Here is a 12,812-nt window from a genome sequence, read left to right as displayed (position 1 = left end):
ATTCACCCATTACTAACATTCTGCAGATTACTATTAATCAGAAACTTCAAAAGCAGACAAATATTGTCATTATAATGACAGTTCAGAGGCTGGAAATTCAGAGATGAGTGACTCAACTCCTGACTCCCCAAAGCCTGTCCACAATCTACAAAACATAAGTCAGGAGGTGCCATGGATTACTTGCCATTTGGCTAAATGAGAATATTTCAAATGACAAGCCTGACATTATCGCAGGCAAAACTGCCCACTTGACTGGCACCCGATCTGCCAACTTAAATATTCAGTCCCTCCACCATTAGTGCTTGGTATCAACAGTGTGTACAACATAAAAGATACACTGCAGCATCCTAATCAGAATTTTCTGACAACACCTTCCTTCCAAACAACTGACCTCTACCACCAAGAAGGACAAATGAAACAGAAAAATGCAAACACCAGACTTTAGGGGGGAATGTAGTGGCATAGTGGTAATGTCACTTGACTAGTAATCCAGAACCCCAGACTAATGTTCCACGAACATGGATTTGAATCACACCATGGCAGATGCTGAAATAAAAATTTAAATTTTAAAAACTGGCCTAATATTATCGATTGTCATAAAAACCCAACTGGTTCACTGACTGTAAGGAAATATATCCTTCTCATTGTTTTGGTGTACATATGACACCAGAGCCATAGCAATGATTCTTAACTGTCCTCTAGGTAAATAAGGATTAGCAGCAAATGCTTGCCTAGCCAGTAATACTTACGCCATGAGTGAATTAAAAAAAACCTGAAAATTCCCCACCGATCTACATAGAATCCTGAAACTACACAACCATTCCTTCCCTGCTACCGAATCAAAATTCTAGAATTTCCTTCCTAACAATATTGCAAGTGCATCTGTACCAGCCACTCAAAGTGGATTTCTTGAGAGCAAATTGGGATGTGCAACAAATGCCAACCTTGTTAACAACACTATTGTGTCATAAGAAAATTTTAAAAACATCAAATTTTGTCTAATAACTCTTCTGTGAAGCACTTTGGGAGGTTTTCCCATCTCAAAGATACCATGTCAAAGTTTTGTAGCAATATTGCAAGTTGTCACAGTTGAAGAAACATTATCAAAACCTATTAAAAAAACTTAGTTAACAATTGACTGATTTTATACTTACTGACTTTTATGTTGGACAAGAATAATGCATAATATAATGTCAGAAGAGCAGATAGGATTTATTTTAAAAGGATCTCTCCCTTCCTGTCTGCATTCATTTAAAAGTAATGGAAAATGATCAATTAATTAACAAATAGCATTACAAAGGAAAGCAGAGCACCCATTATAATGAAAGAATTTTAGTGGTAAAGGATTCAGGTCGCTGCCCTAACTGCTTCTTATTTTCAGGATTTTCTGACAGCAGTATTTTGCTTTTGTATTGATATCACATGAGGTTTTTAAAAGTTGAATTGTTAAAAATGTGCGGTGGATGTCTTAAGACTGTATATTTGGATCTCATGACTTCATGAGAATGATTCCACAGATGAGGAACTTCAGTTATGTTGGTAACTTGGAGACGTTGGAAGTTGTTTTCCTTGGAGAAAAAAAAACAGGTTGCAATTTGATAGCAATATTCAAAGTCCTAAGGGTCTGGACAAAGTAGGCAAAGAGAAACTATTTCCACTAGAGAATGGTTTGGAAACAAGTGGGCACAAAATTAAGGTAATTCATAAAAGAAGGAACACAGACATGAAGATAATTATTTTCTGCATTAAAAAGAAAATGATCTGGAATGTGATATCTTAAAGTGTATGGAGGCGAGTTCACTCGTAATGTTCAAGAGGAAACACATTATTATGTGAAAGTAATAATATGCACATTATGGGGAGAAGGTGGGGAAATGAATTTTGGTACTTTGGTCATTTGGGCAGCAAGCACAGACACAATGGGCTAAATAATTTCCTTGATTGTTGCAACAATTCTGTGATTCTAAAAGACACAGGAAATACAATAACATTCCGCACTGGAATATAATCAGTAGCCTCATCTTAAAAGGATGAACCTCATGTTTATCGCCTGGAGCAAAATAACCATGTGGTCATCAGCAAGGTTGCTCATTAATCAGTTTTACAATTCTGACAAGGTACCTAAGGCAAAACAAGGCAGGCACTAAAATGTCTAAGTCTGAAAGGGTAGAATGGGGGAATGGACAGAATGTGAAACAGGAGTTCTACTGGCAGGTTTCCATGCTTGTCTGCTTACATTGTGGAGATTAGACATCACGGGAAGCATAGATGCTTTCTGTACCTACCTCTTCCAATGCAATGTCAATAAATGAGGTGGGCGACTGACAAGCTGCCATTAGCTGAAAACATCAACAAAGAACTTTGTGCTTACTAGCTTTGAGACTTTGGGCAGAATTCAACACTGTTCTACAGGAGGAGTTTGGTGACAATGCCATTTATTCAGGCAGGAGGTGAGAGGGTAGGGATTGGCTGCATTCCCAATTAAGTCTATGGCAGGAAGGACAATAGGTAACCTTTCTACTCAGCATCAGGAAGGGGTTCCACTGATTGCTGCTATCGTCCCTCACTGCTCTTCTTGCCCAACTGTTCCTATCATTCAACTGTGGTCTGGGATCCAGATTCTGGCAGCAGCCACTATCGCCATGGTGGTCGTCCTAGCTTCTTTCTGATCTTGGAGAATACCTGCGCCCGGTTGAGTATAAGTGAGGCAATTAATATGATAGGCCTTCTCAAGAGGCAATGCAGCCAGTGGCTGAGACCAACATTCCCCACTCCCATCCTACAATCACATTCATTAAATTCAGACATTTATGCCCAGAGGAGAACCAGTGACCATTAAAAGGAAAAATGATTGTGCCAGCAGTTTCAATGTGTCTAGTTTTCTCTTCTTCCCCACCCCCACCCCCCCAGAGAAAAGAGCGCAATCTACTAAAGATTAGTCTCTGCAGCAGAGCCATCAGTTACAGAAAAGGAAATAGGAGGAGGGATTCGATAATAACCCACGAGGTAGCTCTGCACTCATTAACAAAACAAAGTTAACTGGTATTGGATTATAAATTAACATATTCATCCGAAGATAAAACCAAACTCAAGTGCACTCCAATATCTTTCCAATGGTTAAAACAAAGCTTTTTTGATTAAAAGCAATGTGATAAAACTGTGCAAAAGCATCACTCAATTCTCCTTTTTGTTCAAGTCAGGGTGCATCAATTAAACATTTCAAATTGTTCAATGCCTTTTTATTGCCTTTTAAATATAGATCAGTTTAGTTTTCTACAGAGAACCATTTCATTACATACATCTCATGAACTCTTGTGTGATTCAAATGCTCACCTGAATCAGTGATGAGGATAGGCTCCTGAAGAGGTATGTCAGTTAACGTGATACTGCTTTTTAAAATTCGTGTCTTGGCTGGTTTGCGTGGAAACCGTTTTTTAAGCTGTAAATTTTTGAAGTGTGAAGCAATGTGACTTTTGCGATGCCCTGAGGTGCGGAACTTTTTGTCACAGTGTGGACAATCAAAAGGTCTGGCTCCTGATTATGATAATAGGAAAGAAAAGAAATGGAGAAAGAGTTAGAAAAAAAAATTACTGTGGAAGTCCTGATTGATTAAACGCAATGGCATTATTTATTCTAGTTTGGGATTTTATTTCAATGACTCAAGAACTGTGCAAGTGTTTTGAACATCTTTGACACATTTTTCAACCGTGGTTTCTGGGCTTCCCATTTGGCGAGGTAGCTGAACTTGGTGTCTTTTAAGTCACAAACTGCACGAGTGCCTCAAATGCTAAACAGGAATAAGAACTGCATTATAGATCAGAGGTGGGCTACCCACCATTTTGGACAAGCATGATAGTAGCCCTTCACTTATATCTGTAGCAGATGTTTACCACTCTGCACATGCAAATAAGGTAACTAATTTAACTTAACACTCCTACAACAACATTGCTTTGGCATGAGACATCAGGGCACCCAAACACTTAAAACACCATAAATCAACAATGAAATAACTAGCCTGATTGTAGAGCCAGGAGGAGCAAAAGACTGCCCCTACCCCACTATCCTGTGTGTCACCCACTCTCATGTTCTACCTAATCAAATTTAAGCCTCGCCCAGCAGCAAATGGTACAATGACATATCCCCTTATTAACGTGTATTTTATGTTGATTTTAGCCATTTAGCAATAAATTTGAGGTTCCTAAATATTGAATATTTCTTGGCATGTGATTTCATGAAAAAGTTGGATTAAAATAATACTACATTATGGTGTGTAAGTAAATGTTTCAGTTCATTCTCTGAGAACCATGTTCCCTCTATTATGTCTTACAATACCTCTCTGGAGAGTTCACAATAGATGAGAACAAAATGGCCTTCTCCCCAGAAACCTCCATTAGAAGAATGCCAGCTATGGCTAAGTGGGTAGCATTCTTGTCCCTGTACCAAAAAGTAGTGAGCACAGGTACTTCATTAGCTATGAAGCACTTTAGGACAGACTGGAATCATGAAAGGCACTGAATGAATGCAAGCCTCTTTTCCTTTACAGTATACTACTTCGATCAACTACTTTGACATTCTAGAATTGATGATTCCATATTGTTTGAAATCAATACCGTTGTTAAAAGAGAGAAGACTGCAAATAGTGTGTTTGTTCCATACTCCGCAATAATATAAATCCTATTTAGATTAATCGAAAAACTTTCCTTCAGAATATCTCTGGGTTATTATGTGAAACAAAATTCAAATTTACAGAAGAATCTTTTCAAAGGGTGACAGTACCTGTGTGTAGCCGAAGATGAACCTTTAAACTCCCTTGAGTAGAAAACATCTTTGCACACATGGGACATCTGAACTCCTTGATGCCAGTGTGTGTCTTCATGTGAGCAGTGAGGGTACTTTTCACAGCAAATGCCCGGAAACACTGAGTGCACTTGTATGGTTTTTCATGAGTGTGAATACGAATATGTCGTACCAGATCACTAGGCTTTTTAAATTCTTTTGTGCAGTACGTACACATGTGCCATCTAATTCCATTCACCCGACGGACAGATCCTAGGATTATAAAAGAAAACAAAAATCAGCTAATTGTGAACATTTCTGTATTTATTTTCAAATTTAGGTAAAACCATGTACTCCTAAGTAGTATCCTTACTGTTCTGAAATGTACAGCACAATCTCCTGTTTATCAGATGCTCAAGTCTGAGGAACTAATTATAACTGATCAGTTTTTCCTTTGCCAAATTCAGTAATGGCCCCTACTCTGATTCATCTGGTTTTTGTTTTCAACCTTGATTAACCAAATAGAAATTGTATAATAAACCTCAGTACAAGTTTAGTCTCTTTCTTCACATTATAGTAACTGGAAGGAGTTGGCTGGATAAATCTAAACTTTTCAGTTTCACTTGGCATTTCACATTTCCAATTCAAATATACTTATAAGAAAGGGAAGAGCATTTGAGCAAAACAACTGTGTTTACACTGCTAGAAACTATTAGCTCATGTTAATGTAGCATCACTGGCAAGGTCAGCATTTACTGCTCATCCTGAAGTACCATTGAGAATGAGATTGTAAGCACCTGTCATGAACATGTAATTATGATATTGTAAATATTTATTTTTCATCAAGACCTTTAAGTATGAAGTTAAAATGCTTTCTGACTAGGAGACATAGGCTTTAAACATTCATCAACAACTGTCTTCACGAATGTTTATTTAAAGTTGGTCAGATTTGGCTATTTCTGAAGTTGATGGAAATGTGTTGCTGGACAAACGCAGCAGGTCAGGCAGCATCTAGGGAACAGGAGAATCGACGTTTCGGGCGTTAGCCCTTCTTCAGGAAGGAGAAGGGCTAACGCCCGAAACGTCGATTCTCCTGTTTCCTAGATGCTGCCTGACCTGCTGCGTTTTTCCAGCAACACATTTCCATCTCTGATCTCCAGCATCTGCAGACCTCACTTTCTCCTCTATTTCTGAAGTTGGCTATACGAAGAGTCGTTGAAACGCAGGAGACTCCCCCTGGACAGTCCAACGAATTTTCTAAAAGTTGCAATGCTTCACAACTTCAAAAGGGATTCCAGCTTGAGTAACTTACTTACCCAGTTGAATAACAGTTGATTTGAAATTAACATAGCAGCTATTTTACTTTGTGTCGTGACAGAGAAAATTTAGAAAGCCATTTTGCGCAAATCCCCAGGAGAAATTCTGAGAGTCAGCATCAGAGAAGATTCTTGGACAGGCAAACACAAAGGAAGTATCAGAAAACAGCTATTGCTCTAGCAAAAGAGTCCAAGCAATCCGTAAGTGCTGTAACAGCAGAATTAGCAAGGACCAAGAAATCTCTCTTCTAAAACTTTTCTGAAAGCCACATGGGTTGGAGATGAGGAGAAACTATAGTATTCAGAGGGCTGTGAAGCTTTGCAATTCTCGACCACAAAGATTGTGGTGCTTCAGCCTTTGAGATTGTCTAAGGTAGAGATTGATAGGTTTCTGTTTACCAGTGGCACGCAGATCATGAAGATGGGGTAAAGGCTTTGAAATATTCAATCAGCCATGTTCATCATGAATGGCAGGGCAGGTGGATGGGCTGAATGGCCTACTCCTATCTCCAAGTTATTAATACCCTCTTGAAGAAAAAATCAAGGATCACATATTTAATAAAAAAGGTAGTTATAACACCTTGCAAAGTTGGAACTTCTGTCTAAGCAACATTTAGTCATACACAGCAGTTGGTACTGGTTAAATAATTGATTGGACTTTGTGTCTGTTATATTAATCTTTCATATAATTTTGTTGTCACAGCAAACCAAGATGAAAAAGAAACAGCATTTGTGTATTATTCTTCAAACACCATAGACTTGTACAGCAGAAGCTGCAGTCTTTTGGCCCATCATTTAAGTTCTGGTTATTTGATCAAGCTATTCCATAAATTCCACTCCATCCTGTTTCACATAACCATACAATTTTTCTAAGTTATGACTGAATTTGCTCCTACAGGTCATTCTGCTATAACATGACAGTTGTGTTTCTTTGCAACCCTGTGCTATAGAAAATCGTGCTGTACAAGATTGTGTTTAATAGAATGTTTGCGTTATCTAAACAGTATTGACAATGCAGTACAGCCAATTAGTGTTAACGAAATGTGCGTTATACCAGAACGACTGTACCACTATTCCTGAGTGCATTTCAGAACACAGCAACTGTATTAAAGCAATTCTCCCTCATATCTCAAGCAGTTCCGTTGCCAAGGATCTTTGTCCTTGTTCACTCAAACAAAATCTTTCATTACCAATAATATTCACATATATGTAAGATTGAAAAAGAATATAGTCTTCCCAGATCTCATATTTTCAGACTTACCCGGATACATCATCATCTTTTTCACCACATCCACATTCTCTTTGCCAGACAGTTTTTCCATTCGTTGTTGGTGAGATTGCGGAGTAGAAGATGGAGTCGGTTGAAGAGGGGCAGTCTGTACATCCTGGGACTGACTTCGTGATAATGAAGACCTTTGATGACCAGAGTCAGATTGATGTGCTTGAATGGGAATAGTTGTCAGTCCACTATTTTCTAAGGCTTGCTGGATTTCAATTTAAAAAAGAAAAATAGCATTTAAGATGATAAAAATTAGAACTGGTACATAAAACAAAACTATTCATAAGTTAACAAGGTAGCTTTCAAAAACTAACTTTGACAGCAGTTTACGGGCAGAGCAATGCCATACAAACACTGAAATAAAAGGATATAAATATTTCCACAATCTGTCACAGAAACCACTTAGTAGGTTCTATAGGCATATTTTTATTAAGTGGCTACTCTGTTATCGATCTAATAAGGTTCAGAGAGCCTTCAATCAATCTATGCCTCTCTGTAATCTGGTTCAGAATTCTAATCTCCAGAACTGTTTAAAGAAAACAAAAGTGGGCACCTAACTCATTGGCCCAGAAATACCAATCAGGGTAGGAAACCCTATTTCTGACCCTAAACGGATTAAAAAATTATGACTGCTACACTGGAAATCCCGGAATAGTAGCCTCCAGTTATAAACCTTTTGAGGAAACGTTAAATCTAGTAGCAGAGAAAATTGGTATGGAACCCTACACATCCTTTCAAGACCTTAAGGAATAGGAACACAAGTAGGCTGTTTGATCCTTTGAGCCTGCTCCGACATTCAGTAGGATCATGGCTGATCTGATATTCCTCACATCCACTTTCCTGCTCTTTCCCAATAATTCTAGATTGCCCTACTGCTCAAGAATCTATTTCAGACATAAATATACAAAGGACTTCGCCCCCACAGCTCTCTGTGGTAAAGAGTTCCAAAGATTTTCAACCCTCTGAGAAAAGAAATTTTTCCTCATCTCAATCTTAAATTGGCACCTCTTTATTCTGAGACTATGCCCTTGGGTTCCATGAAAGCATCTAGGGTCGTGTTGTGAAGTTTAAACGACCAGCAAACACTTTGAAAACTATTGTGAAAGGATAAACCCAATAAGGTAAGTCAGGGGTTAGACTGAGAAGTGAGGGAGTGTATGAGTGCAAGAGGGGATTTACAGTGCAATGTAAGTGAGCACATGCTTTAAGCTCAAGGCTAGTCTTTGGAACAAGAATCATATTGGACTTGAAATGTTAATTTTGTTTCATTCACCAAAGATGCTGCTAGATCTTCAAAAATTCATCATTCTACAGTGCTATTTGAATATGATTTCTTTAGTTGAAGAAGAAGTGGAAACGGGAAACTCACTTGCAAGATATCCTGATTAATACTGCCTTCAATGGTGATTTGCTGTACTGGTTGCTGAGACTGTGTTCCCTCTCCAGTAACCTGCTCTGACAGCTCCAGAAGCTGCTGTATTACATCAGTTACAGCTTGTGCTCCTTGGTGACCTCCTGCAGAGGTTACTGGCGATGACCCAGCTGTCTGTTGACATGAGAAAATAAATAAAAGAGGACAAAAGCAGTTTGTAATTTACAACAGCTTACAGCCTTACACTGTTCTAAGGAACCACATTATTTTAGACAAACCAATACAAAAAAACTTTAAAGCATTGTACATTACTCACATAAAATAATGCAAAAATACTTTACAATTGGGGCCTTCACAAATTAGCCCTGTAAAGCTGATCACTCTAACTTCTTTGCTCACTAATTTATTTACTTTAAATGGTTAACTCCTTGCAAATATCATGCAAGAAAAGGTGTTTAAAGGCAACAGCAAAGAATTAACAAGAGTTAGGGAACTTGATTCCAAAATATCAAGTAATGGAACAGAATTTAACATTTCAGTCATTGTGAATCCAATGTCCTGATAATGTTACAGACCTGTTTTTAAAAGAACTGTATTTCATTGTGCCACAAAAATGCTGCACTCATACTATTACAATCAACAGATCAAAATTATAACAGCTTTGTCTACCTTGACATATTTTGGTATTCCATAGTCTGCGTATACATGCAGACTGAATGCTCAAAATGAAAAAGTAAATGTCCAGATGTAATTGCTTTTCAATAACAATGAAGGCAAGACATTTGTCAAATCATTGAGAATTTTTACTGTACATGACAGACTCATTTATAACAAAGTAATCAATATAAATGAATAGACAGTAATAGGAGGGAACAGAGCATAACTGGATAATTATTCTACAAGACAGATTACATATGTCAGAGGTTTATGTATGGAAGTAAATGTGGTAGATACTGTAAATTGTTCAGAAGGTATTTGATAAGATCCTACTAAAGACACTAACGTACAAAATATTAAAGAGACTATAGATAGACAAAGCTAGAAGACAAAGTGAATTTAAATAGCTTCATTTTTGAGTGGTTGGGATGTGGAAGGTTGCGAGAAATAGTGTGCGCATGCTAAAGCTTCCATTGCTTTTCATTTTTGTAAATGATTTGGTGAAGGCGGAGAAGAAACATTATCAAAGTTGATCATTATAATAAATTAAGAAGCAGAATAAACTGCAGATGACGAGAGGAGGTTATACCACAGGGTGGATAGATAGGTACCAGAAACAGTCAAATACAAAGAAATTGGTTGTATTTTTTCCTTTCACAAGTCGTGGGCATTACTGACAAGGTTTGCATTGTTGAATTGTGGCTTGGTAGGGTATGCTGTACGTCTCAAGTCCCATGTAGGACAGCTTGAAGAAGGACAGCAAATTTCCTTCCCTAAAAGGACATTAGTGAAACAATTGGGCTTTGCATATCAAACAGTGGCATTTTCATGGTCACCATGACAGAGACTATTAAAGATCTTTATGAATTGAATTAAAATTTCACCAACTGCATATATTCCCAGAGCATTGCCTGGTTTTTGGATTATCAATCCAGTGATATCACAAAAATGCCACTATCTCCGACATTACTTTAATGTAACATTTTGAGACATACTGCTATATGTGATACACTACAATGTAATGTGGTGCTTTACTGTAATGTTTGGACATTTGACTCTTTAGAAATTAGTCCAAATGGAACATACAATATGTATTTCTTCAATGTTACCCCAATATTTCCTGAATGAGAGATTAACAATAAAGCCGGAATCACACAAATTCAATTTACCAGTACACTGTGGCCGGTGTCAGTGATCACTCGAGATGATTCTGATCCATCTGAGTGCATCCTGCTGATGTGTGCATTAAGGCTTCCCAGTTTTCTGAATACACAACTGCATTCCTCACATTGATATGCTGGTTGGTCACCATCCTTCACCTTTTTGAAAAAAAATAGATAAAATGAAAGACAAAACACTTTCATAAATAAACAAAATACATATTATAATTAAACAAAGCTATAGTAACTTTGTCATAATGGCTAGTGAGGTTAATGAGATTTTAAACACTACATGGGGCGGCACGGTGGCTCAGTGGTTAGCACTGCTGCCTCACAGCACCAGGTTCCCAGGTTCAATTCCAGCCTCGGGCGACTGCGTGGAGTCTGCACATTCTCCCAGTGTCTGCGTGGATTTCCTCTCTCAGTCAAAAGATGTGCAGGTCAGGTGAATTGGCCACGCTAAATTGCCCATAGTGATAAGTGCATTAGTCAGAGGGAAGTGGGTCTGAGTGGGTTACCCTTCGGAGGATCAGTGTGGACTGGTTGGGCCAAAGGGCCTGTTTCCACACTGTAGGGAATCTAATCTAATCAATGCTTCACAGTATTTCCATAATTATAATTGGCATTGCAAAGAAAAGCAAAAAGTGGGACTTTGTACAAAAATGTCATACTGTGTCCAAAGACATCATGATGTGTTGAGAGAAATGCCTCAAAAAAAAACACTATTTGATTAGTAGTGCTTAAAAAATATTAAGTTGCATCCTGTAAAAATAGCTAGTCGAGAACTTTCATTGCTAATCCAGTGTCATAGAATGCTAAACAGAATGATCAATTGCAAATCACGAGATTGAAAATAGCACTTCAGACATTTCTTTACAATGAATCTCAAGTAATAAATGGATGTCTTTTCCTTCTAAAACCTTGTATAGAATGTCACAATCCAACTATATTAATTTAATTGACTTTAATAGCACTGAGCAGATCAGCAGTTCATATGGGCAGCTTATTTACCTATCTTAAAATTCAATCCTTTCCTCCATCACACAGGACACTACAGCTATAGAAGAAGCTCCATTTAAAACAGGACTCAAGAATTGATGCCAATTGGGTTTGTACTATATTGTTGGGAGCCTAAAGTCAGGAGTCTACTCACGCTTCCCCACCAGGCTGTGCCTTGTCCTGCAGGCAGAAATGACCCTCCAAGAAAAAAAATGCAAAACATTCCCTTTGTAGGGCCAGTAGAACTGATGTCCTGGGTTCCACAAAGGAAAGTTGTTTTCTTTGCTGCAGTAGGTTCACCCAACCTCTCCCACAGACCTATCTAAACCTGATTCTCTACCCAGCATACCTTCAAGTCTGCCAAGTCACTCTGTATCACCTTTCTGTCCATTTTATGTGGCATTTAAATTAGATTGGGAAGTTAAAACATCTGAAACTTAGGGCAGCAACTAATTGTGTGTTCTCCCACTTTAGGGTTAAAATCAATTTTGTTATATTTTCAAACAAATATCTACTCTTACTTTTTTCTTTTAATACATCTATTCTATTATTAATAATTGAGATTAATAAGTGGAATAAAATTAAACTGAATTACGTTAACAAATGAACATAAAGCATCAGCTTAGAAATTAGCCATGTTAAGGGAGATTTTATTTATAATTACAGCTCAAATATCAGAGGACAACGGTACTGCAATAATCTGGAATCATTTTGACTACTAGACATTATTATATAACCTAATCAAAGCTTTTGCTGCAGTTATCTACATCATCAAAATACGTTACACAGATTGGGCTGGCTATTCGACTTGAGGGGTCAATTACAGCCTTAGGTTTTCTTCTTTCGATCAGCACAGGGAAGCTGAAAGAGGCAGAACTGAAGTGAAGTGGACAGTTCCGTAACCAGCCAGCAAATTATTTTCCTCCTACACTGGCATAAATATCTGTGGATCATCACTTATTTGAAAGCAAGTAGTCGCATGCTGTCATGAGACTTTACTTGGAATTCCTCCCCATCTGCATTATCTCCTATAGCACTAAAACTAACTACTTGCATTTGGATCATGTCTTAGATGTAATTAACTTGTCATAAGGCATTACATACGGCAGTCTCAAAGAAAATCTGACACGGAATCACATAAGCAGATATTAAGTGAGTTGACAAAGGTAGATTTTAGGGACTGTCTTAGAAGGAGGAAAGCAAGATAGACAGGAGGAGGGACTTCTGGAATTTCAGAGTTCAGGAAGCAGCTG

General features: G+C 37.9%; 1 protein-coding gene across 3 annotated transcripts in view; it reads right to left on the bottom strand.

Moving 5' to 3' along the window:
• Window positions 1–12,812, bottom strand: part of znf236 (zinc finger protein 236) — a 159,325-nt gene that overhangs the window by 94,582 nt on the left and 51,931 nt on the right. For all 3 annotated transcript variants that reach the window (XM_043688634.2, XM_087986227.1, XM_087986228.1), the window contains 5 exons: window positions 10,570–10,719; window positions 8,741–8,917; window positions 7,354–7,576; window positions 4,777–5,049; window positions 3,334–3,534 (listed from right to left, as the gene is read on the bottom strand). In XM_043688634.2, the coding sequence (XP_043544569.2) occupies window positions 3,334–3,534; window positions 4,777–5,049; window positions 7,354–7,576; window positions 8,741–8,917; window positions 10,570–10,719 (1,024 nt within the window). The remainder of the gene's footprint in view (window positions 1–3,333; window positions 3,535–4,776; window positions 5,050–7,353; window positions 7,577–8,740; window positions 8,918–10,569; window positions 10,720–12,812) is intronic.

Source organism: Chiloscyllium plagiosum, unplaced genomic scaffold, assembly GCF_037043375.1.
Source record: "Chiloscyllium plagiosum isolate Xiang-an unplaced genomic scaffold, Cpla_swu_hap1 HiC_scaffold_4, whole genome shotgun sequence".
Lineage (NCBI taxonomy): Eukaryota > Metazoa > Chordata > Chondrichthyes > Orectolobiformes > Hemiscylliidae > Chiloscyllium > Chiloscyllium plagiosum.
Note: the sequence above shows the minus strand (reverse complement) of the source record. Positions and strands in the feature narration are given on the sequence as shown.